Source organism: Eleutherodactylus coqui, chromosome 12 (assembly GCF_035609145.1).
Source record: "Eleutherodactylus coqui strain aEleCoq1 chromosome 12, aEleCoq1.hap1, whole genome shotgun sequence".
NCBI classification, from domain to species: Eukaryota; Metazoa; Chordata; class Amphibia; order Anura; family Eleutherodactylidae; genus Eleutherodactylus; species Eleutherodactylus coqui.
Window position 1 is genome coordinate 26787960 of NC_089848.1, and position 27555 is coordinate 26815514.

General features: G+C 48.2%; 1 protein-coding gene across 10 annotated transcripts in view; it reads left to right on the plus strand.

Annotated features, from left to right (window-relative positions):
- TRAK1 (trafficking kinesin protein 1) overlaps nt 1-27555 on the plus strand; it is a 119408-nt gene that overhangs the window by 37594 nt on the left and 54259 nt on the right. For 5 of the 10 annotated variants that reach the window (XM_066584503.1, XM_066584504.1, XM_066584507.1 and 2 more), the window contains exon 1: nt 26403-26671. The exons of 4 other annotated variants lie outside the window; for them this stretch is intronic. In XM_066584503.1, the coding sequence (XP_066440600.1) occupies nt 26569-26671 (103 nt within the window). In that variant the 5' untranslated portion in view covers nt 26403-26568. Of the gene's footprint in view, nt 1-26334; nt 26379-26402; nt 26672-27555 lie in introns of those variants that run through there. One more of the 10 variants, XM_066584506.1, reaches the window with a different exon arrangement.

Genomic DNA, 27555 nt, shown 5'->3' on the forward strand with positions numbered 1-27555 from the left:
AATTTGTCACCAGTCCTGGTGGTTAGACTAGTTGTGCTACGACAAGGTGACTTTGACAAGAGGAATCGAGTGCCGCTGGCACAGTGCCTTGTGTGTAGTACAGTAGACAGGCCGGCTCCAGGAATGTTCTAGAACAGAGCACGAGACTTAAGACCCACCGAGGCTCAGGAACAAGTGATGACAGGTACCGTATTTTACTTTTTATGCTTATGAACCCACTTTAGGTTTCTTTTTGCTGCCACAACAACATTTAAGCAACCCTACCTGTTTCATTTCTATCAAAATGCAGTTATAGCAAGAATAATAGCGGTACGGTTATTGGGCTGGGGTTGCCTCTGCCTGTTCTAGAGCTAAACCAGTGTTCTAGGTTTCTCAACTTAAGTTCACAAGTTCCATTAAAGCAACTCTCCAGTTTTGGAACAAAATTCTGTCCTATGGCAGGGAATATATTACTTGCAGTTCTTCTTTTCTGCTCCTCTGATCTGTTGGTCCACTGTTCTGCTATTGGCCACTACTGATCACATGAGCAGCTCTGGCCAATCATTGCCAGTGCACTGTGGCCATCTTGGATAGCCAAAAACAGGACCTGGCTTAGTTTGTGAGGTTCAAAGCAGCTGCCAGATTCCCTTTTAGGTGTCTATGTACACTAAATTAATGCTGGGAAAACCTGCTGATTTTGGTGGGCTAATATGTTTGGATTCATGGGGGTGTCCTGACTCTCTCCTCATAGCAGATGTCTGGAATAAGCAGGGTCAGGCATATTGGATTTCAAGCTGCCCTATCTTGTTATTGTAGGACAGAAGTACTCACTAGAGGTGTCTGACAACATCTTATTATCATCTTCCTATTCTGAACACATGCACGCTTAACTGAGTCTGTATAAGGGGGGGTAAGAAGAAATTAATGCAAGCGGCTTAAAGCTGCGTTAACACTAGTGTCTTTCCAACTCATCCACTTTTATTGAAAATGGAAATCAATAAATGGAAGTGCAATGGAAAGCATCTGTAAACTTTTTTCACTTCCATTCGTTTTTCACCATGGTGGTGCCTCTTCAGTGGATGTGGCTCAGTGGTTAGCACTGTTGCCTTACAATGCTTGGGTCCTAGGTTCAGATCCCATCAACATTAAAACTTCATTCAGCCATCACCCTTGGTCAGATTTGAACCAAGAACTGCAGCACTGCAAGGCAGCAGCGCTAACAACTGAGCCACCACACTTTCATTGCTAGAGAAATAGAAGACCAAGGAGAATAAACACAAAGACCCCATACAGAGTCCATGCAGATGTTGTCTTTGCTGGAATTTGAACCTTCGGACCCCAGTGCAGCAAGGCAACAGTGGTAATGACTAAGCGACCATACTTTTTCTTTCTTTTTCTCTTTCTTCTTCTTTCTCCGTCCTACTCCAGAGAAGAAGAGGGAAAAGGTAAGAGAAGGAGGAGAAGGAGAATAAGTTCTTCTTCTTCCTCTTCCTTTGGAGAAGGAAGAACAAAGAAGCTTGATGGCTCAGTGGCTAGCACTGTTTTCTTGTCTGACTATGGACAAGATCTGCATGGAGGTTGTATGTCCTCATTGTGTGTATTCTTCTCAAGCATGGTGGCTCAGTTATTGCTGCCTTGCAGTGCTAGAATTGTAGTTTTAAATCTAACCAAAAGTGATGTCTATATTGGTTTTTATGGTCTCTTTGTGTTTATTCTTCTTCCTCTTCTATTTCTCTGGCAATGAATGAGCAAGTGTGGTGGCTCAGTTGTTAGCACTGCTGCCTTGCAGTGCTGGAGTTGTAGGTTCAAAGCGGAACGGAGATGGAAAATATTGAAATGGATGGAAACTGAAGACCTTTTCTTGCACTTTGTTTTCTTTTCGTTATGCTGTTCCCATGATGGATCAGCAAAACGGAAATTAAAATACCTGTGTGAAAAGACCCGAAGGTGTTTGACCATCTTTACACCGTTATTATAGAAACTTTCCTTGGAGAAACATCCCAAATGAAACCATTTTAACCATTTCCTTGTTCATTTCCATCCACCATCGAGTCCAAATGGCTTCTTGTTCTGTGGTTTTCATTAGGAAGTAAAAATAAAGGGTGTACAGTAATATGTGGTCAATCACTTCAAGCATCAATATCGATGACGTGACCCTAATAAGTGGCAACGACAGCGGCAGTAGTTGTAACTGTATTGAGTTGTTATAGTTTGCTAATAATCCGATAAAATTATCAAACTAAACTAGTAATATTTGCATTAAAGGGCTTCTCCCATTTCTATCTGTTTTCAGACAGCTCCGTGCATTGTACTGTGGCCCAGCTTGGTATTGCGGGCTGAATCCTATTGAAGTGAATAGGACTCAGCTTGTAGTACCAACCTGGGCCACTGCACAATGTACAGAGCTGTCTGAAAACAGCTAGAAGTGCGACAACCACCTTAAGGCTGCCTGTCCACGGGCATAGCGATATCCCGCGGCGGATCACCGCCGGTAAGCAGGAGCCAGTTGACTCTTCACTGCACTGAGCCTATCTGACAGATAGATTCACCGTGGAGAATCGCGGCATGCCGCGATTTGCCGCCCGCGAGCGGTGAATCGCTATGATTCTCCACTCGGGGACAGGGGGGCTGTGCTTTCTATAGCAACGCTATGGAAAGTGTTCACTGCATTCCCCAAGGCCGAATTATCACCTCGGGGAACGCAATGAAAGTACGTCCGTGGACAGGAGGCCTAAGGCATGTTCACATGAGTGGAGGAAGTGAGGTCATAATATCCCGTGTGTTTTAAACGAGTGTTCCCCAACTCCAGTCCTCAGGGACCGCCAACCGGTCATGTTTTCAGGATTTCCTCAGTATTGCACAGGTGATGTAATTATTGTCGGTGCCTCAGACATTGCCACAGGTGTACTCATCACAGGATATCCTGAAAACATGACCTGTTGGTGGTCCCTGAGGACTGGAGTTGGGGACCCCTGTTTTAAACCACTTGTGGTAGGAGTCGTGCCAAACACACAGCATGTATCTTCAATTCCCTGTGACTAAGGCCGTCGTCACATGAGCGTATGCGTATTTGCTTGCGCATGAGCATAGCGTTTTTACGGAATGAACTATGCTTTTTTTTGTGCGTGCATCAACATACTTTGCTGTGCTTTTTTCGCATGCAAGAACATGTTCATTTGCGCATGGGGAAAAAAACTGCACCGATTGCAGTGACTAATTAGTCTAATGAATTCCAGAAATCATCTTTTTCCTGCGTAATACGCAGTGTTTCTTGCATCTACTAGTGTATTTTGCACGCATTTGCGCATCCTCATTGACTTCTATGGGGACTTTGGGCGTGCAAATGTGCAGGAAAATAGAGCATGCTGCGTTTGGGAAGACATAGGACTGAACCCCTTCAAATCAATGGGTTCTATTCTCTGCATATTGCATGTGCATATACACCTTTGTGACACGGGCTTATCCTCTAACTGTTGCAATATACATCCCTAATTCAGTGCAGCACATGCGGACCTGTTAGCGGGTGTAAGGGTCAAGCTGGATGGTAACCTACATATCATATATTTAATCTCAATGACGCGTTTCACAGTCCTCTTTGCTCCTTCCTCAGTGGACCCGTCCCACCCGCAGCATTTTGTGATGCTGCTCTTCTGCGCACACTCTACCACTTCCTGTGGGCACACCCCTAAACCCATTCCACTGCTTCTGTCATGGCGATTGGCTTGTATGCATCTGTTGCCAATAGCCATCACCAAAATCGTAAAGCCTGCCAATCAGAGCGGTTGTCCACATACTTTTGGCCATGTAATCTAATTATGTGTAAAAGTTTTAAAAAATGTCACAGATTCTTGGTAAGGCGGCTTCACGCGGGCGTAGCTGCAATTTGCAGGGAATAGAACCCGTTGATTTCGATTGCGTCGTTCGTTTGCGCATACTTTACTGCACGTTTCAGTTGTACAAAAAAAATTTTCAGCATGATTGACTGACTTTCCTGCGCATTTGCGACCAAAGGTCCCCATTGAAGGGAATGCACAAATGCGCGCACAATACGCTAGATGAGTGATGCGCTACGTAATTGTGCAGGAAACAAAACTCATCAGACTAATTAGCCATTGCAATAGCATCGGTGTGTTGTTTTTTTTTTGAACGTGCAAACGTGCATGTCTTGCGCATAAAAAATAAACACTGATACAGATGCAAAAAAGCAACTTCCCTTCCGCAAATCCGCATACTCTTATATGACGCTGCCATAAGGGAAATATCTGCTTCCTACCAAGTCTTTCTGTTGCATTGATGGAAGGTACGAGACCTCCCTGCATCCTCGGCATCCTCTCCCAGCCATCCAGTCTCTATGGAGACCACTGTGATGTGTGGAAGGCAGGCAGCCGGTGGGGTGTGCCCCACGTCACAGCCTATTGATAGGGCCATCATGCCACCTCCCATCCAGGATGCCTGTGCATCGCCTCTGTATAACAGCATGCTGCCAGCCACTGCAGGCGTCTGAACCCTTTATCCCATCGTCTTCATCGCCTGCTTCCCAAGAAGATGCTTTCTGCGCTGTCCCAGTCCTATATGTCCTTCCGTACGGCGTGCGACCATGACAGCGGCGAGGCCTGGCGGAGGTTCACCTGACCTCCCTGCAGTAAAGGGACGCTGACTATGCAGACCTTCATCGAAGAGGACTATTATCAGCTGGACTGGTGGTACGAGGACTGTGCAGACGGTAATGATGGCTCCGGGTATAGTGCATGCGATGGATGACACAAAGGCAGTTACAGCACATGTGGATTACCGCAGCCACCGCCTGCCTTCTGGCAGCCAAGGGGTGAAATGATTGATCGCCACGTGGTGACTAGTCAATCTCTTTAAGACCCACGGGGTCGTTTGTAAGAGCGGTGATGTGAGATTAGGGACAGGTCATGAAATATTAACGAGATGTTATAATTTGTATTATCGGCACCTGATGTACTTCTTATTTAACCCCTTTATTGCCAACAAGGTTTACGGCAGGTTCTCACCGTGTTCTCTGATATGGTAGAAATGGTCTAAAATGCTTCCTAAATGTAGAGACCTCAAACCTTTCTCACTGTGTCGATCAGCCGTCCCCGTGCCGCCGCCTGATGTAATAGTCCTATCATTGTGGAATGGGCTACGGTTATTGCCGAGGAATATCTGCCAGCAGACTAGCGGCTTTCATATATATATATAAACACTATATAGACAAGAGTATTTGGACACTGCATGTTTTTCAGCAAATATGCAAATACTGAGTTTGCCGAACGGCATGCTGGGAAGGGCACAGGTGAAAGCTGCTAATTTTGTAATAACTATTCATTCACCCGATCAATCAATGGGTACGACGCCAACACCCACACCCATCGTCACAACAATCTCTTCTCACAGCCGAGCTACTCCTGCCCAGGTTTAGGCCCGCTGTCCACGGCCGAGGCGGAATGTCGCTAGCAATATTCCGCCGCGGGAGACTAGCGGGGAGAGCCGACAGGCTCACCGCGGACCATTGTGGCATGCCGCGATTCAAATCCCACGAACGGAGAATAGTGGACAGGGGGCTGCGCTTTCCATAGCAACGCTTTACACAGCGTGACCCGCCGGCGGATCATCGCCCGTGGACAGGCGGCCTTACAGAGAACTTGAGGAAAGTCTGCTTCGAGGTGTTACCGCTGTAATACAAGCAGAAGGAGGGCCGACACCTTACTAAATAGAAGAATAAAGCCATTTTCTGAAAAACATGCAGCGTCCAAATACTTTTGTCCATAATATATATATATATTTAATTAAACATCAACATATATATATATATATATATATATATATATACACACATATTTCTCACTGTAGAAAGTAGTCCCTCCCCAGAAGGAGTTGTCATGATGGACTGAAACTTTCTCTGTGTGATTCTAACAGTGATATGAGTGATTACAATATCAGAGTAAAAGGGTCATTAATTACACAGTTGTACCACCTCTAGCTTGGATACAAGATGTGATATGGGCAGGCATGGGGGCTCTACTACCCTGTTGTACCACCTGTAGCTTGGATACAAGATGGTATACGGACGGGCATAGAGGCTCTACTACCCTGTTGTACCACCTGTAGCTTGGATACAAGATGTGATACGGGCGGGCATAGAGGCTCTAGTACACTGTTGTATCACCTCTAGCTTGGATACAAGATGTGATACAGGTGGGCATTAAGACTCTAGTACCCTGTTATGCCACCTCTAGCTTAGATACAAGATGGAATATGGGGTTCATGGAGACTCTAGTACCCTGTTGTACCACCTCTAGCTTGGATACAAGATGTGATACAGGTGGGCATGGAGGTTCTAGTACCTGTTGTACCTCCTCTAGCTTGGATACAAGATGAGATACAGGCAGGCATGGAGGCTCTAGTATCCTGTTGGCCCACCTCTAGCTTGGATACAAGATGTGATGCAGGTGGGCATTGAGACTCTAGTACCCTGTTGTGCCACCTCTAGCTTAGATAAAAGATGGAATACGGGGTTCATGGAGGCTCTAGTACCCTGTTCTGTCGCCTCTATGTTTGATACAATGTGATATAGGTGGACAGGGAGGCTCTAGTATCCTGTTGTACCGCTTCTAGCTTGGAAACAAGATGGAATACGGGGTGCATGGAGGCTCTAGTACCCTGTTCTGTCGCCTCTAGCTTGGATACAAGATGTGATACAGGTGGGCTAGAGGCGCTAGTACCTGTTGTACCATCTCTAGCTTTAATTCAAGATGTGATACAGGTGGGCATGGAGGATCTAGTACACAGTTGTATCGCCTCTAGCTTGGATACAAGATGTGATACAGGGGGGCATGGAGACTCTGGTACCCTGTTGTACCACCTCTAGCTTGGATACAAGATGGATTACGGGATGCATGGAGGCTCTAGTACCCTGTTGTACCGCTTCCAGCTTGGATACAAGATGTGATACAGGTAGGCATGGAGGCTCTAGTACCCTGTTGTACCACCTCTAGCTTGGATACGAGATGTGATACAGGTGGGTATGGAGGCTCTAGTACCCTGTTGTATCGCCTCTAGCTTGGATACAAGATGTGATACAGGTGGGCATGGAGGCTCTAGTACCCTGTTGTACCACCTCTAGCTTGGATACAAGATGTGATACAGGTGGGCATGGAGGCTCTAGTACCCTGTTGTACCACCTCTAGCTTGGATACAAGATGTGATACAGGTGGGCATGAAGGTTCTACTACCCTTTTGTACCGCCTCTAGCTTGGATACGAGATGTGATATAGGTGGGCATGGAGGCTCTAGTACCCTGTTGTACCACCTCTAGCTTGGATACAAGATGTGATACAGGTGGGCATGAAGGTTCTACTACCCTGTTGTACCACCTCTAGCTTGGATACAAGATGGAATACGGGGTGCATGGAGGCTCTAGTACCCTGTTGTACCGCTTCTAGCTTGGATACAAGATGTGATACAGGTAGGCATGGAGGCTCTAGTACCCTGTTGTATCGCCTCTAGCTTGGATACAAGATGTGATACAGGTGGGCATGGAGGCTCTAGTACCCTGTTGTACCACCTCTAGCTTTGATACAAGATGTGATACAGGTGGGCATGGAGGCTCTAGTACCCTGTTGTATCGCCTCTAGCTTGGATACAAGATGTGATACAGGGGGGCATGGAGACTCTGGTACCCTGTTGTACCACCTCTAGCTTGGATACAAGATGTGATACAGGTGGGCATGAAGGTTCTACTACCCTTTTGTATCGCCTCTAGCTTGGATACAAGATGTGATACAGGTGGGCATGGAGGCTCTAGTACCCTGTTGTACCACCTCTAGCTTGGATACAAGATGTGATACAGGTGGGCATGAAGGTTCTACTACCCTTTTGTATCGCCTCTAGCTTGGATACAAGATGTGATACAGGTGGGCATGGAGGCTCTAGTACCCTGTTGTACCACCTCTAACTTGGATACAAGATGTGATACAGGTGGGCATGAAGGTTCTACTACCCTTTTGTACCGCCTCTAGCTTGGATACGAGATGTGATATAGGTGGGCATGGAGGCTCTAGTACCCTGTTGTACCACCTCTAGCTTGGATACAAGATGTGATACAGGTGGGCATGAAGGTTCTACTACCCTGTTGTACCACCTCTAGCTTGGATACAAGATGGAATACGGGGTGCATGGAGGCTCTAGTACCCTGTTGTACCGCTTCTAGCTTGGATACAAGATGTGATACAGGTGGGCATGGAGGCTCTAGTACCCTGTTGTACCACCTCTAGCTTTGATACAAGATGTGATACAGGTGGGCATGGAGGCTCTAGTACCCTGTTGTATCGCCTCTAGCTTGGATACAAGATGTGATACAGGTGGGCATGGAGGCTCTAGTACCCTGTTGTACCGCCTCTAGCTTGGATACAAGATGTGATACAGGTGGGCATGGAGGCTCTAGTACCCTGTTGTACCACCTCTAGCTTGGATACAAGATGTGATACAGGTGGGCATGAAGGTTCTACTACCCTTTTGTATCGCCTCTAGCTTGGATACGAGATGTGATACAGGTGGGCATGGAGGCTCTAGTACCCTGTTGTACCACCTCTAGCTTGGATACAAGATGTGATACAGGTGGGCATGAAGGTTCTACTACCCTTTTGTACCGTCTCTAGCTTGGATACGAGATGTGATATAGGTGGGCATGGAGGCTCTAGTACCCTGTTGTACCACCTCTAGCTTGGATACAAGATGTGATACAGGTGGGCATGAAGGTTCTACTACCCTGTTGTACCTCCTCTAGCTTGGATACAAGATGGAATACGGGGTGCATGGAGGCTCTAGTACCCTGTTGTACCACTTCTAGCTTGGATACAAGATGTGATACAGGTAGGCATGGAGGCTCTAGTACCCTGTTGTATCGCCTCTAGCTTGGATACAAGATGTGATACAGGTGGGCATGGAGGCTCTAGTACCCTGTTGTACCACCTCTAGCTTTGATACAAGATGTGATACAGGTGGGCATGGAGGCTCTAGTACCCTGTTGTATCGCCTCTAGCTTGGATACAAGATGTGATACAGGGGGGCATGGAGACTCTGGTACCATGTTGTACCACCTCTAGTTTGGATACAAGATGGAATACGGGGTGCATGGAGGCTCTAGTACCCTGTTGTACCGCTTCTAGCTTGGATACAAGATGTGATACAGGTAGGCATGGAGGCTCTAGTACCCTGTTGTATCGCCTCTAGCTTGGATACAAGATGTGATACAGGTGGGCATGGAGGCTCTAGTACCCTGTTGTACCACCTCTAGCTTGGATACAAGATGTGATACAGGTGGGCATGGAGGCTCTAGTACCCTGTTGTATCGCCTCTAGCTTGGATACAAGATGTGATACAGGTGGGCATGGAGGCTCTAGTACCCTGTTGTACCACCTCTAGCTTGGATACAAGATGTGATACAGGTGGGCATGGAGGCTCTAGTACCCTGTTGTACCACCTCTAGCTTGGATACAAGATGTGATACAGGTGGGCATGAAGGTTCTACTACCCTTTTGTATCGCCTCTAGCTTGGATACAAGATGTGATACAGGTGGGCATGGAGGCTCTAGTACCCTGTTGTACCACCTCTAGCTTGGATACAAGATGTGATACAGGTGGGCATGAAGGTTCTACTACCCTTTTGTACCGCCTCTAGCTTGGATACGAGATGTGATATAGGTGGGCATGGAGGCTCTAGTACCCTGTTGTACCACCTCTAGCTTGGATACAAGATGTGATACAGGTGGGCATGAAGGTTGTACTACCCTTTTGTACCGCCTCTAGCTTGGATACGAGATGTGATATGGGCAGGCATTGAGGCTCTAGTACCCTGTTGTACCTCCTTTAGCTTGGATACAAGATGTGATATGCGTGTGCATTGGGATTCTAGTAACTTGTTGGGCTGCCTCTAGATGTGAAATGGGCGAGGATGGAGGTATACAGGTTCCATATGGTATTCACTCTACATTTGCTGTACCTGAGCCTCTAGTTCATGCAAACTCGTCAGCTGACACATTTGGCATCCCAGATGGTCCCATACATGTTGTATTGACAATAAATCTGGCGACGAGGCAGGCCATGGAAGTGTGACAACGTTGTGGGGGCTCCTGTGACCCCCTTGTGTGTGCGGCCGAGCATTATCCTGCTGCCTTTTGCAAGCTGCCATGAGAAGAACACATGTGGCTGCAAGATGTCCTGAACATATCGCTGAGCTGTCATTGTCCCTCCTACCACTACTATGGGTGACCGACTGTTCTATGCGATGCCCCCAGACCATCCACACCAGCTGGGGGCAGTGTGCCGCTCCACAACAAAGGCAGGACAACCCAGTTCCACTCCATAGCGTCCAGTTTAAGCATTCACACCACCACTGCAAACAAAGATGATGGTGGCTGTACATGTAATGGGCGCCGTGAGACCAAATGTCCTTCAGCCAAGTGCTTGGAAATAGATCCGACAGACACAGGGGTGTAACGATGGTGCCACTTGTATCTGGATGGTGCACTGTTAAACAGTTGGAGCTGCTCGGGCTTGTTGGACGATCAGACACTGCCCTCTACTGGTGGTTTGTAGAGGGGTCCTGAGCCCGGTAACCTTGTGTGCCCAGACACACATCCACTGGTCCCAACACCCCCTTACAGTCTGGTCAGACGCTCCTCTCTACTGATGGTCTGTCGGGGCGTCCTGAGCCCGGTCACCTTGTGTGCCCTCACAAATCCACTGGTCCCAACACCCCCTAACAGTCTGATCAGACGCTCCTCTCTACTGGTGGTCTGTAGGGGGTCCTGAGTCCGTTCACCTTGTGTGCCCTCACACATTCACTGGTCCCAACACCTCCTAACAGTCTGGTCAGATGCTCCTCTATACTGGTGGTCTGTAGGAGGCATCCTGAGCCTGGTCACCTTGTGTGTCCTCACACATCCACTGGTCCCAACACCTCCTAACAGTCTGGTCAGACGCTCCTCTCTACTGGTGGTCTGTAGGGGGCGTCCTGAGCCTGGTCACCTTGTGTGTCCTCACACATCCACTGGTCCCAACACCTCCTAACAGTCTGGTCAGACACTCATCTCTACTGGTGGTCTGTAGGGGGGTCCGGAGCCTGGTCACCTTGTGTGCCCTCACACATCCACTGGTCCCAACACCTCCTAACAGTCTGGTCAGACACTCATCTCTATTGGTGGTCTGTAGGGGGGTCCTGAGCCCGGTCACCTTGTGTGTCCTCACACATCCACTGGTCCCAACACCTCCCAACAGTCTGGTCAGACACTCATCTCTACTGGTGGTCTGTAGGGGGGTCCAGAGCCTGGTCACCTTGTGTGCCCTCACACATCCACTGGTCCCAACACCTCCTAACAGTCTGGTCAGACACTCATCTCTACTGGTGGTCTGTAGGGGGGTCCGGAGCCTGGTCACCTTGTGTGCCCTCACACATCCACTGGTCCCAACACCTCCTAACAGTCTGGTCAGACACTCATCTCTACTGGTGGTCTGTAGGGGGCGTCCTGAGCCTGGTCACCTTGTGTGTCCTCACACATCCACTGGTCCCAACACCTCCTAACAGTCTGGTCAGACGCTCCTCTCTACTGGTGGTCTGTAGGGGGCGTCCTGAGCCTGGTCACCTTCTGTGCCCTCACACATCCACTGGTCCCAACACCTCCCAACAGTCTGGTCAGAATGGCCCAAGTGTCGTGAAATTTGTCCATTTGACCGTCCGTTTTTTTCGCATTCCGATAATGCGCCCCCTGCCTGAGATGTACCTGCACGCCGACTTTTGCAACAATACTCCTACATGTATAATCTTGCGGTTTGGTTGCCGCTACGTCTGTGTTTTTACTATGAAGTGGTGTTTGTAGCATCTGATATTAGTATGCAGTCTGCAGCGCTCTCCATGAACTGGTGGGCATAGACGATGCCAGCGCCTCTGGTGCCGCCTTCCTGCTGTGTTGGAACAATGAGACTTTCTGTGTCTTGTGGTTTCCAGGATACTGTAAGACGGAAGGAATCTGCCATAATGCCCTGTTTTATACTAAATATCGGTATGCACATAATCATCCCTGTTGTAATAGGGCTCATTCACACCAGCATATTATTATATTATTCTGACCGCCATTATGGAGTCGGGAAGGAATTGTTCCCCCCAAAATGATTGGCTAATGGGCTTCTGCCTTATTGTTTTTTTTTGCCTTCCTCGCACTCCATAGACTGTAATTACAAAACTCAGTCCGTAAATACGCATGAAAATACGATATGTTCCGTTTTTTAATTTCTTTTTACAGGCAACTGAAATACACATCGAAAATACGCAATTGTTAACGAACCCATTGAAATCAATGGATTGTATGCACTGTGGATTACGCACGTAAATAAAGCGTGCCTAATGCGCTGGGTATTTACGCTGCTGTGAATGAGCCCTTACAATTGGTCAGTTTTCAGTTGTCCTATGAGCACGGACCCCACTAATAATAATTCCACGGAGTTTGGTTCTGCCCATTGGCTTTTCCATAGTTGTCATGCATTGAACAAGATCTTCACTTGAATCGTACCGCGCCGTCGCAACCTAATGCTCGCAGTTTGCAGCTTTGCGCACGCTTGCACCCAGTTTCTTATTGTACTGTGTATTAAAGCAGTTTATTGGTTCCGTCAGTTTAATATGAAGTGCCTGGGTGCAGACTGTGGGTTGGGAAGCATTAGGCCTTAGTTAATATGGTGGTAATGTTATGGGGGATTCCGCACCCAGTGTGACCCGGTATGATTGTATGGTGGGCTGTCTGCTCAGGGAAAACCTCTCTATACCTGCTGGTTTCCCCCCACCCCACCCCAGGAAATCTGGCTTTGAAGCAGGAAACCCGTAAGAACTCATATGGCACCGATCCCATATGTAAAGTGACCAGATTTTCCCAGGGTCAAAGCAGGGCAGAGGGGTGTGGTCAGGGGAGGGGCTTATCTCGACGTATGATGTCACCTCCGCCGTTATAAAATGTACAGGGCCGTTCCTAAAAAGACAGGGAACAAATTCCGCAGCATTTCTGCATCTAAAAAACTCAAAATACGTACCGTTGCTGCAGATTTTGACTAGAAATCAGCCATGTGTCCTCAGCCTATTTCATACTATGCGGCGCTCCCCCTCACCTCCTCCGTAGACTTCCTGCTGTCAGCGCTCCCCGGCTTCCGGTTCACAGTGGCCTCACCTGACCAGGATGCAGGGAACCGGAAGTCGGGGAGCGGGAAGCATGCGGAGGAGGTGAGGAGGAGCGCCGCATAGTATGAAATCAGCTGTGGATACAAGGCTGACTTCCAGTCAAAATCTGCAGTAATGGTATAGATTTTGACTGTTTTTTGGATGCAGAAATTAGGTATGTAGTCAGCTTGAGGTATGCTGCCAAGTGCAGACTGTCCCCAGTAGTAATAGTGACCCTCCATAAGGGCCCCAGTAGTAATAGTGACCCTCCATAAGGGCCCCAGTAGTAATAGTGACCCTCCATAAGGGCCCCAGTAGTAATAGTGACCCTCCATAAGGGCCCCAGTAGTAATAGTGACCCTCCATAAGGGCCCCAGTAGTAATAGTGACCCTCCATAAGGGCCCCAGTAGTAATAGTGACCCTCCATAAGGGCCTCAGTAGTAATAGTGACCCTCCATAAGGGCCTCAGTAGTAATAGTGACCCTCCATAAGGGCCCCAGTAGTAATAGTGACCCTCCATAAGGGCCCCAGTAGTAATAGTGACCCTCACAGTGGCCCCAGCAGTAATAGTCACCCTCACAGTGGCCCCAGCAGTAATAGTGACCCTCACAGTGGCCCCAGCAGTAATAGTGACCCTCACAGTGGCCCCAGCAGTAATAGTGACCCTCACAGTGGCCCCAGTAGTAATAGTGACCCTCACAGTGGCCCCAGTAGTAATAGTGACCCTCACAGTGGCCCCAGTAGTAATAGTGACCCCCACAGGGGCCCCAGTAGTAATAGTGACCCCCACAGGGGCCCCAGTAGTAATAGTGACCCTCACAGGGGCCCCAGTAGTAATAGTGACCCTCACAGTGGCCCCAGTAGTAATAGTGACCCTCAGTGGCCCCAGTAGTAATAGTGACCCCCACAGGGGCCCCAGTAGTAATAGTGACCCTCACAGGGGCCCCAGTAGTAATAGTGACCCTCACAGGGGCCCCAGTAGTAATAGTGACCCTCACAGGGGCCCCAGTAGTAATAGTGACCCTCACAGGGGCCCCAGTAGTAATAGTGACCCTCACAGGGGCCCCAGTAGTAATAGTGACCCTCACAGGGGCCCCAGTAGTAATAGTGACCCTCACAGGGGCCCCAGTAGTAATAGTGACCCTCACAGGGGCCCCAGTAGTAATAGTGACCCTCACAGGGGCCCCAGTAGTAATAGTGACCCTCACAGGGGCCCCAGTAGTAATACTATCACTACTGGGGCTGATATAGGGACTCTATTACTAATGGTGTCCCCTATATTGACTGCAGTAATAACAGTGACCCCTACAGTAGCCCCAGTACTAATAGAGCCCCCCCCCCCATTTACTTACCTTCTCCTTGTCTTCATAGTGCCACTGCTCCTCTTAGCGCTCCTGCTAAAGGAAGTGTTTGCGCCTGCAGCAGCGCTTCCTCCCTTCTCCTCTAAGGAGTGTGCGTCAGTGTGTGCATCCGGCCACAGTGCTGCAGAGTGATTACCAGCCAGGGAGCCACGGCACCCCGACTGTTAATCACTTTAATGGTGACCAGACATCCCAAAAGCAGGACAAATGGTTGTACCACTGGGGTCCCTAGGGAAAGTGGGACACAGGATCCCAAAGCAGGACTGTCCCACCTAATATGGTATGTCTGGTCGCCTTACCATACGGGAGTACAGACAACTGATCTACAAGGTAACATACGGTCATATATCTGGTACCTTAGAACTTCAGGAGTGGCTTGTGCATAAATACAGAGTGGCAACTTACACCAAATACGCATATGTTGGTGTGCCGGAGGCCTCGGTCGGTCTCACACAACCGGATTTGAATTGTTGGTTCTACGATCTGTGTCCGCACGGACGATCTGCGGTAAAGCTCAAGCATTGAAAGGCATTTGTTTTCAAATTTTCCTTCAAACTTACGGATACGAATTACGTATTCTGCGAGCAGAAGAAAAACTGCAGCACGCTCTATTTGAATGTGTAATTCGCACGGATGGCCTCCATTGATGTCAATGGAAGCGTGCGACCCGCAGCCCATATGCAATTAACATTGCGTGCGGGCTGCGAATACCCGCATCATTGCTAAGCGATGGCACGGGAATACAAACAAAGAAAAAAACCCTATACTGCGCATGACCGCCTGCGAGATTCTGACGTCATCCGCAATACAGTAAAGTGCCGTACGCAGGGTCAGTGGCCAGCATTAGTGAAGACGTGCGGGGGTTAATAAATGATCTGTGCTCTTATAAACTATCACATTTTTGTTTTGCGCTTCTCGTTTTCCAAAAGTGGTGGAAAAAGTTGGAATGATTTAGTGGGAGGGATGGGACTTGCTATAATCTAACTTCAGAGTACCGTGACGTAAGACTAGTGTATATACCGCAATACACCGCAGATATGCACGGAACGTGTATTTACTGCCTATGGTAAACCCTCAGAGCCCATGTTGGTGCCTATTACACGCCAAAATAGGACATGCTGCATTTTTATTGCACGCGTGTGATAAGGACACATGTGCGAGTGACCCAATAGATATCAATGGGATTTTAGCACCGTGTATTATGTGCGTGACAGACACCTGTGTGATATGTGGGCTCACACTAGCGTATTAGGCGTGTATTTTTTGCACACGTGATACGCAGTGATAAGGACCCATTTATTTCTATTGGGCCATTTAGACTTGCGTTTTTCGGATCTGCATATTACATGCATTAGGGGAAATGCAGAATGTCCTATTTTGGTGCCTGTTACTTGTAACCTTAGGCTACTTGCACATGGGTGATGCCCCGAAGATTCTCGGGCACAGCCTGCATCCGACAGCACATTGACACATACTAGTTTTGTCCGAAAATCGGACAAGAATAGGACATGCTGCGATTTTTCCTTTGTACGCGGCTTATCAGTCCGAGTAACAACCGTTTGTGCTTACCCCCCCCCCCCCCTTACAGTAGGCGGGTCCTAGTTCTAGTCAATCTTTGGACCGATTTTTTTTGGGCTGAAAATTGGACGGAAAAATGGCCCGTGTGCAGGGCGCCTAATTATACCTTTCTCTTGGCGTACACCAATTAGCCTGCTTGCGTTGTCATTAGATAGAATCTCAACTATGAGGTCATTGGAACTGATGTCCTCTCTGGCACTGCCAACTGTGCCAGTAAAGCCACCGGCATTCCAACTGCATGCTTCCCTCTCAGCACCGGGGCAGTTTCCTATGTGAGGAGGATCGGCGCCGGCCGCACATCTATTCTGGTCATCTGCTCTGGTGTCTCACACAACCCAGCAAGGTGAGCAGACCCGTTAATAATGGCAGCCCTACACGGGAAGCTCCTGGCACCCCTGCCATATAGCTTTATGCTAAATTCTATAACAAGGGAGACCTAAAAAACTTACTGTACAAAAATAACTTTGTCAGCAGCACGTGAGAATTTTAGGAAAACCTAAGAATTGAAGAATCATTACGTCAAAGCAAACAAGAACCAACCGTGAGGAACCTGTACTGTGATGGCAGAAATAAAGAGAGGGAGGGCAGGGAAATGAAAAAGGGAAGGAGGACAGAGATAAAAGGGGGGGGGGGGGGGCAGGGAGGAAGTGCATGTCAGTGGAAGGAAGGGGCCTGGCCAAGTTGGCTAGTCTGCTGAGAAGTCAACGCAACCTTCAGGGCCCGGGCAAACCTTAATAGCCACTTCTATGGCTTTCTGCTGCACACTGTGCGTTAGTAGTTCATCTGTAGTCTAAGACACTACATGCTCTGTGATTGGCTAGTACTGCTTACATGAACAGCTCTAAAGGGGGTGTCAAGTAAAGCCCTTTCATCGGGTCCCCCATGCTATAATATAAATCAACTGATACTCAACTCTCTTTGCTCCCTGCTCGCCCCCGCCACCGGGTGTTTGTTTACAGGCTGCCTGTGATATCCCGTATACCATCGGCTGCAGCCAATGATGGCGCTCAGTGATCCTCGTCATCAGCTGCAGCCAATGATGGCGCTCAGTGATCCTCGTCATTGGCTGCAGCAGCTTGTTAGTAGACGGCTCAGGCTGACTGCAGCCTGTAAGGATGTCACCAAAGGGACCGGAGCCGGCGGCGGGGGACATGCGGGGAGAGGGGAGCATCAGCTGCTGTCTTATTTTACAGCATGGGGGATCCGGTGAATGGGCTTTACTTAACTCAGACAACCCCTTTAATGTAGAGAATAAGTCAGACCCTGGTGATGCTAAGGGAAGACATCTGCGGGTCGGAGTAGTCATTCATGGTTGCCAGATTTGGAGAAATTGGTCCAGTAATTTACTTGGATACATTTTCACTTCTAAAGAGTCCATCCATTCTAGATGTAACTTCCTGCGGAGGGCGTTCATTTTTTCCAAGAGCGAGCAATCAGCAGGAAAGAAAATCTATGAAACAAGTAGCGCTATAAGTGGATAAGGCAAAATAGGGTCCTATATGTATCATGTCTATGAGTGAAGAAATACTCGCCTGTTTGGGGGAGGAAGTGTGAGCCATGGTTTGTTTGGCTGCTAGTAAAGTAAGGAGGATAAACTGGGTACAAGAAAGGGCTGACGCTTCATAATGTAGGCGGGCGACCCAAAGGGCCCAATGGAGAATGGCAATAAACAGGGTATGTATGATAGCGGAAATTCCGGACCAGAAACTCTAGTGCTCTGGGTACGTCCACCATATGTAGCATGGAGCCAGGAAGAGGGCTAAGTGAGTATGTAGTTTACCACTGGCATGGGCACCAAGTAGGTCGCCTGAGCACCTTAGAAGCTGACTCCAGAGAGAGAGAGCGTTGGTAGGACCTTGATCATTAGCTACATTTTAGCCCAAGCCAATGGGCCACTGGTCAATGATAGATCACGCTGCCATGTATGTGTGTTGGGAATGGCGCAGGGGCTTGTTTGAAGAAGAAATATTTAAGTAAAATAAGGTGAAATTAGGATTTCAAAAGGAAGTCTTCATAATTAACCTCTTCCACCCTTCATATCACCTAAGGGCTCATCCCCACCAACATCATTTCACCATGTACATTGCTGTTCATGGATGCACTCACGCTTCTAATATTCATAGCATGTAATACACACGCCAAAAAAAGTAGCATGTTTAATTCTACCGTGTATCACTCACATACAACTGTATTGTCTATGGGTTGTGTATGTGCAGCATTGAATATACAACGCTGCTATAGGATAGAGCAGGGAATTAAAAAATAAACCATTCACACAGCGCATTACCGCGTGTGTGAGATACGCATACAGCCGTATGAATGAGCCATAAGGCTGGGTCCACATGGGGCAGATTTACAGCAGAAGGTCCGCAGCGGGCCTTGCACTAGGTCACCAGCCTGCGTTTTGTGTATTTCTGTGCAGAATTCACCCCCTCATTAAAAAGAGGTAAATTCTGCCCTGATTGTCAATTTCCGCACGGGTTTTGTGTGGATTATTTTGGCAGCTTGTGGACAAGATTTTCAAAATCTCATCCACTTTGCGGCTCCCGTAAATGCCACGGGCTTTCTACGCCGCTTGGAAATTCCACAGCAAATCCGTCCCGCGTGGACCCCCTTAGATCTTCTGACCTTACCTTGGTGGGTGGGGGTACACAGTGTAAGCATTTCAATGTGAATACAGGCCATGAATCTGCAGTGAAATCCGGGTTACATTCAGATCTTTGTTTGCTTTGATGCCAAGTTTAGCTGCCAACGTCACATGATGCCAAGAATCAAAACTGGTATACAAATTGGTGCCATTTCTGCAACAGATAGGGCTTGCTATAGATCTGAAAATCCGTCGCACATGGAGAACCCGCTGCGGATTCCTTCTGTTGTCAGTGGATGGTGTTTGTCAATAATCCGTTTACTAACTTTGTACTGCTCTTTCTTGCAGAATTTTGGTGCAAATTCCCCAATTATCCGGTATGTGAGGCTGGCCTAAGGCTGGGTTCACACAGGACGGGTTTGTTGCATAAGTTCCGTGCAGATTGTCCGCACGGAAATTCCGCCCGCGGCTCCTAATCCCGGGATTAGCCAGCAAAGTGGACGAGGTTTTGCAAAAATCTCATCCACATGCTGCGGCCAATCCGTTGCAGCCAAACTGTGTGGAAATGACCCATGTGGCACGGAGATTAAAGGCGCAGAATGTCAATTCCTTTTCTTTTTTTTTCCCCGCAGGGGCCTCTCTCCTCTCTATAGGGAGCGATGGCCACAGTGGGAATGTGGGTGGTGAAGCCGCTCCAAAACCCGCAGCTGCAGTTTTTCAGCGGAAATCTCACCTATTTTTGGTGCAGACAATCCACGAGAATTCAGTTGGAAATCCGTCCCGTGTGAACCGAGCCCAAGGGTCCTTTTCAAACAGGCCGGAATTCGCCAACAGGATGCCCCCCAATCCACAGCAGTGGAACTCCACCCCACACTCCACAGCCCAACTGCGGTTTTGATGCAGAATTGCAGGCGGGTTTAAAGCCTTTTTCAATTCTGCATCAAAATCTGCAGATGGCCCGCGGTTTTTGGGGTGGAATGTACCGCAGCTTGCAGTGCGTCTATCGGACTATTACCGGCCCGTTTGAAAGCACCCCTCGGCACAGATTTAGAGGTTGCACACAACAGGCTGGGAAACTTGTTCACATGGGGAACATTCCAGATTAAGGCTTCTTTCCCACGAGCGTATATCGGCCACCGTTTTCACGGCCGTCCGATATACACTATGTTGTGAGAGCTAAAACTGGTGAACGGGCGCACAAATCAAGTGTTTGTGTGCCCGTTCAGACGGCATGGGTCCCGGCGCATATACGCCTAGACTGCCATGCCGTCGCCCCCTTTTCCTCCCTCCCCATCGCAGGCTCACCTGTCCTCTCCTCCCCACTGGCTCTCTGCAATGGGGAGGGGGGTGTCTAAGCGCCGGCCACATCCCTCCCCTTGTCCACAGCCAGCAATGGGAGGAGGCGGGCCAGGCCGGGGCGGTGCTTAGCTCCACCCTCTTCCATTGCAGAGAGCCAGCAGGGAGGAGAGCAGAGGGAGGGAATTTAGCTGCTAAACTCCCTCACCTGCAGCCGCTGCCATAGGAGCCCATGTAGCAGCTGATGTATTCTGGCCCAAAAGATAGGTCCAGAATAGAGATGAGCGAGCGTACTCTGAAAAGCACTACTCGCTCGAGTAATTTGCTTTATCCGAGTATCGCTGTGCTCGTCCCTGAAGATTCGGGTGCCGCTGCGGCTGACAGGTGAGTCGCAGCGGGGAGCAGGGGAGAGCGGGCGGGAGAGAGGAAGAGAAAGATCTCCCCTCCGTTCCTCCCTGCCTTCCCCTGCAGCTCCCCGCTCCGTGCCGGCACCCGAATCTTCAGGGACGAGCGGGGAGATACTCGGATAAAGCAAATTACTCGAGCGAGTAGTGCTTTTCCAAGTACGCTCGCTCATCCCTATTCCAGAATTATCTGTTGGGCCCGACGTAAAAACGCCCGGTGCTATATTGAGCTGGTTGGGCGCTTTTATGTCTCAGGAATACGTCCGTGTGATCTGATGGAATCCAACGCATCAGATCACAGCGTATATTAGCTGGCCGTTAAAATGGCCGGCTGATATACGCTTGTGGGAAAGAAGCCTAAGGGTGCGGGCAGACGAGCGTAGGCGTATTTACGTTCGCACGAGCGCAACGTATAATCGCCCGAGCGATCGTTTTTCACCGATCACGACCAGAGCTAGAAAGCGTATTTTCGTTTGTTCCTACTTTGCAAATAGTCTTTTCGGCAATCGAATATGCGTTGGCGCGTATTTCGGTCGCATATGTTCCGTTTTTTTCGAATTGCCGTTTTTACGCGCCGTAAAATCGCCCATGTGAACGAATACATTCGAAACCATTGCCTCAGATGGTCACGTATATACGTTTGGTCGCAAAAACGCGCCGTTTATGCGCTCGTCTGCCCGCACCCTAACTGTCAGGATTCCTTGGTCTGGGCTTCTCAAGCTGCTTTTTCCCGCCACGCACACTGATAGATCACCTGTTGAGTGTTAGACTGCAGTGTCTGTATACAGTGATATGTAGAAACTGCAGATGACAAACGGTGCAAGATTTTCAATCAAACACTATTGCATAGAAGATTGTCAGCCCATTAAGTTAAATAAATGTCCCTCCCCCTAAGGTGGGCATAGCCTAAAGGGGGTTCTCTGGGCAAAAACTACTGAGGGCCTATAGGATAGGTCATCAATAGTTAATCACCAGGGACCCGCTGCTCAGAAACCCTCCACGTCTGGCCTGCAGTCAGTATAGCGGGCTGGACATTCCTCATAAGGGAAGAGAGAGGAATATCCCCAGCTGGCTTCAGCCCCATTGAAATCATTGGCCCGTTGAGGTGGAAGTGTAGTATTAATGATGACCTCCCTGAGGACGGCTCAGCAGTAGTGTTTGCCTTGAAAACTTCTTTTTAAACTGTCTCCTTTCCTATAACTGCCTGACAGGAGCCTCTAATCATCCGCAGCAGCTGTGATAGAGGTGTCTGACCCCCTTCCTCCTGTGAAGAGCTTGTGTGGTACAGTCCATGCAGCTTCATCATACTGGAAGTTCTGGTGACTCCTGGAGAGAACTCAGAGGAAAGGAATTCCGGCCTGGTTAGTGTTTCAGATGGGCCTATATGTGCTCCGTATTAGAGGGGACCGTAATGCAAATCTGTAGGGATAGTCACATGGTCATATTTCTAACGTCCATTTTTTCGAAAACGCAGCAGGATCTGTATTTTGCCCATTTGCCTCTGAAGTCAATGGAAGCCATCCGACCGGCAGCCCTTCCACAATTGACATTGCAGAAAGTTTGCTGATTCCGCATCATTGCTGCAGGAAAAGCAGAGGTTTAAAAAAAGAAGCCGTACTGCGCATGTCCAACGGCGAGCCGTCCGGAGCATACGCAGAACAGAAAATGACAGGTACACGGAGTCACCGGCCAGGTACAGGGTCAGGTTCGGGATCCAGAATCCAACCCGTTCGTGTACAGCCGGCCACAGGGATGTGCGGTCTTTTACTACATCTCCGAGTTATGGATCCGTTTTAATATGCCAACGGTTTGTAACCGCTGAATCCGTGTTCCGTTTTTGCTGTCCGTGCAGCGTATACTGCAGAAGAGCGAGGATAGGAAGAATATGGCGCTTCAGTACTTGTATCGTTACACGAGTCGCATCCGCTGCCAGTCTCCCAGAGCGGCAGGCCCCTTCACACGAACATACCTGCAGCTCACCATCCATACTAGGGTAACAACCGCTTACCTTTAGGCCGTCAGAATGCTTTTTATGGTGTGAAGCTTGTAAAAATGAATTCCTGCTTTTTAGTCTTTAGGTGAACGTCAGCCTCGTTATATCCCTGTTTGTTCTACTCCTAATTAGGCCTCCAGTATATGCGGTGTCAGATTCTGTTACCATGGAAACAAGAAGTTCTGGCTGTGAAGATGGAATGCTGTATGGTTCAGAATACATAGTCTCAAACCCTAAAGGAAAGAAACCCTCCAATAATACATTGTGTGTTATCTCATAATAGTCAACCCCTTTAACCCCTTAGTGGCGGCCAATACACCTTTTTACTGACCTCACTAATGGGCTTTCAACCTGCACCTATGTTTTTTAAGGCGGTGGCTTGGCTGACAACCAGGGTCCTGCTCTAAGGCTGGATTCACACGAACGTATATTGGCTCGGTTTTCATGCACATAAACCTCAGATCCTGGCAGTTTAACCCCTTACATGCCACAATCAATAGCAACTGCAGTATGTAAGCAGAGGAAAAGGGAAAGGGGCTCCTTCTGTCACCCATCAGCACCCTGCAGTGTGATGCCAAGGTACTAATGGGATTCCATGGCAGCCGGAAGCCTGACAAAAGCCTCCATGTCTACCACGTAACTCAGCCTGTTAAGCTCCGCCTCCATCCAATAGGCTGCTGTCATAGGCTTAGTAGAAAGCACTACATAAGTAATGCAGTGTACTATTGTAATAATTGAATGAATGCAATTGAAAGCAAACCAAAAGTCTAAAAGACAACACATGATTGGAGCGTCCGTAGATTGTTTGATACGAGTTGTGCCCAACAATCTCAGGCGCAGCTCGCTCTTGGCCATGTGAATACAGCTACAGTATGAAATGGGCAGCTCTGAAATAGCAAATGTTCTGTCTGTAAAACTGCAGTCTAGGACACCTTGGGTTATACATCGTTTCGACGCCTGTAGTGTACTGCCATGAGGGTACCGCATTAATATGGACTACTGCAGTTTGTGACCAGTACTGAATCAAATTTGTATCATAGCAAGCCTATCCCAGCTACATGTGAGGTTAAAGGGGTTGTTCCACTCTAGCTGTTCTACTGCAAGGAGCAGACAGCTCTGTACATCGCATAGTGGCTCAGTTTGGTACTGCAGGCTGAGTCCTGGTGAAGTGAATGGGCTCAACCTGCAGTAACAACCTGAGCTACTGTGCAATGTACGGAGCTGTCTGCTCCCTGCAGAAAAACAACTAGAAGTGAGCGAACCTCTTTAAGGGTGCTTTCATATTCAGCAGAAAAATGAGCATGTCTAACATACATATTTTGACACAGATTTGCTTTGGAATAATTCACCATTTGCAATTCTATTGTGAATTTATGTCAAAATTCAAATGTTAAACGTGGATTTTGATTTGAATTTTTCCACTGCACATAGAGGCATTATCCAGGATTAGAGAACCATGGCGGCTTTCTTCCTGTAACAGCGCCTCACCTATCTGTGGATTGTGTCTGCTACTACAGCTCGGCAGCACTGAAGTAAATGATGCTGAGATGCAATACCAGACACAGCCTATGGACAGATGTGGCGCTGTTTTAGCAAGGAAGCAGTCCTGTTTGTATAATCCTGAACAACCCGTTTAATTACTCTTACATCGAATGGTATTGGAATGTTGCAGGGAACCTTCCACTTTAGGCTAGTTTCACACAAGCGTATTATCGTGGCGATTTTGCCGACATAAAACACCAGCTGAAAACCGCGACCATCGGAAGCATCGGATTCCAGTGCATTTGTTCAGATGGGTGGTTTTCCAGTGTGTAAAAATGGCCGTTCCCATGGACCCCTCTGAGAGCCGTCAGGAAAGGGAAGGGGGAGGGAGTTTAGCAGCAGCTCGCGTTGCCAAATCCTCACACCCTCCCCTTGCTGGCAGCTCCCATAGGCTGGGGAGGGAGTTTAGCAGCAGCTCTCGTTGCTATACTCTATGGCTACATAGTAACATAGTATTTAAGGCCGAATGAAGACAATGTCCATCTAGTTCAGCCTATTAAACCCTCACACCCTCCCCTTGCCGGCAGCTCCCATAGGCTGGAGAGGGAGTTTAGCAGCAGCTCTCGTTGCTATATTCTATGGCTACATAGTAACATAGTATTTAAGGCCGAATTAAGACAATGTCCATCTAGTTCAGCCTATTAAACCCTCACACCCTCCCCTTGCCGGCAGCTCCCATAGGCTGGGGAGGGAGTTTAGCACAACCAGCTCTGCTAAGTTCCTGGCTTTTGGAAAACAGAGCTGAAAATCCCCCCAAAATTGTTGTGTCCTTATCGCCAAAATAAACTGTGTCATTAAGGGGTTAAAGGGAAGTTCATCTCTTCCCTAATCATTATCATGGGAATTTCCAGGTGGGTATTATGTGAATTGGCCAATACTAGTTCTGTTTGCAACTTTAGTTGAGAGTGTGATAAGTTTTTCAGAGTTCTGTTGTCACAGATTGCCGGACTCCAAGGAGAGCGCTGGGGCCGATTTACTAATGTGATAGAATGCACTTGTAGCACACCGGGCCCCATTTATCAAAATGTGTACAAGAAAAAAATTTTGTTGCCCATAGCAACCAAGCAGACATCCCTTCATCTCTCCAACAGCCGAGGTAAAATGAAAGCTGCTCTTCTATTAGATAGTTTTGATAAATGAGGTCCGGGCTCAGTAAAAGGGCATGGCTTAACGGGAGAAGGGGGAGCGGCTTAACGGGAGAAGGGGGAGCCGCTGAAATGCAACTTGTGCCAAAATTTTGGTTCAAACTTAGGGCTCATTCACACAAGCGTATTTGCGCAGCGTACTACTTTTTTTTTTGACGTGCATTAAAATCGCAAGCACATAAATGTGATGCATTTTTTTAAGCAAAAGCGCGCCAACCTCGCAATCGGAATCGCAATTTTACCAGCACGATATTCCGTTCCCTTTCCCCATGTGAATGCACCTCAAGGGCTCGTAATACACAGTGAATAGAACTCATTGACTTCCATGGATTCGTTCACACGAGCGTATTCTTTCACGTGATGTGTAATCGTCTATCTTGGTGTACATTTGCGCACTGCAAGAGCCCTTAATCAATAGGCTTGCGTGAATGCGCACAACATATGCTGAAAAGCCGCATAGACACACAAAATCAATCTGAGTCAGCTCAATTTTTTTTTTTGTGCGCTGGCACGTGGGGCGTACAAATAGGGCCAAAGAGGGCAAAATACGGCAGCATCAGTGCATTTCGGTCATGCAAGCACGCAGCATATTTGTGCAGCAGAAACTCACGCTCGTGTGAATAAGCCCTAACTATCAGTTCTGCAGCAAATCCGCATCCCATTACTTTCAAGTGATACGGCACTTTGGCGCCGAGTTCACATAGGGAATTCAACGTACGGCTTTGCCCATTGTGAACGTCTGGCCTCATACGTGGACCGCAGCCATAATAATCTACAGCTGTGGTTTTTAGAGGCAGACCCTCTCCGCTTCGGATTCTGCTGTGTGAAGATACCCTCCTCGGCTTTTCTCCCCCGGGTGGGGTATTTTTGTCACTTTCCTCAGCTGTTTTGAGGTGAGTGCGGTTATACTGATTGTGCCGTGCAATATAATTGTTGTCATGTCCCTCGCAGGGTTAATGAATCATTGACCAGGTAGCCTGCGGCCCCGCCCTCTGACAGGTGTAGTATCAGCAGGTACTTCCTAGCTGCAGTTGCTACGAAACTTGCTGGGAGCGTACCATTTCCTGTGCAGTGGGGGAGGACAGGATTCTAAAAACCTTCTATTTACTCTCTAACTTTTTCCAAACTCCTTCCGCTTTTCAGCCGTATGTTGGAAAATCTTTCTTTACAACCAAGACGGCATCTTGTCCTTCTACCTGTCCGATATCTAGGTGGAGGAATTACAGGTGCTGCAGATCACCTGGGAGGACCCAAGTCCCTGCTGGTTACTTATGTGTCAGTGGTGAGTGCTCAGGTTAATCACATAGACCTTGGATAGAAGTATGTGACAGATCAGGGATGCTGCCCCATAGATGGGGTCCTGCTGTCCCCCAACTGTGCCACACATGTGGCCCCCAAGGGGCCACCTCACTTGTGCCTTCTAACATCTCTGCCGGTTTGCCTTCTCCATCTCTTGGGAATAACTCTTTCTAATGATGTCCTTGGTTGACGAGGAAAGTTATGAGTGTGAGTGTGAGAATGACCGGGAGAGCAGCAATGATGACTCTGCTGAGCAGCTGGAGTTTATGGAAGAAGGTAAACGTGTTTTGGCATTACTAGACACATTGTTGTAACTTGTATCAATATCCAGGATGCTGCAAATGTAGAAGTTCTAGAAAGTAAATATTTACTTTTATAAGCTTTTACATTTTTTTTTTTTTTTTTGTTCGTTATTTGGGATTTTTTCCCCCATTTTCTTAGAAAGCACAACTGAAGTGGTCGCGGGCATCATCACATTTGTGTTCCCCTATAGACTTTATTTAGCCTCTAGGGATATTGTCGTCAGTGCGCTATTGTGTCCAGGGAAGGGTCATAGATCATCGTAGCCACTAAAGGTGCTTTCATAGGGGCTGGAGGTGGTCCGCGTGGACGTTTCTGCATCCTAGTGTTATCCCTGTGGGGCGCCTGCTTAAAATCTGCGAGGCTTTAATTCACTTCTCAACGGAAAAGCTTCTAGCTGCGGAATAAAAGACGTCTCGTGGAATTATTCTTGCGTATTTCTAACATAGAGAAGATGTAAGGAAAAGAATGCAAGAAGCTCCGCAGAAGGCGGACAATTGGCATCAGCGCTGCCGGCAATGTGAGCAGAGCCTTAGCGGACATTCACATATGGTAGCTTGGGGTAACTTGCAGATATCTTTTGTACGCGCTGCACAAACCCTTCCTTCTAGAAGGAATGAAGTGATTGAACAAACCTGTCATGTGAATCTCTAGATGTTAAACTTGCTGCCCCATTTAATCAGATTCCTATAAGTAATCGTTCCCCTCCAGCGCCCCTGACTGTATGAGGTCTCTGCATTTGGTCGGCTTTATTCGCACTAATTGTTTGTTTTCTCCTGTTTTTACCAAAAGTTAGAAAACTGCTACAAAACCAGTTGTGGGTGACTGCGGAGTTGAGCTGTATTGCAGTCTAGCGCCCC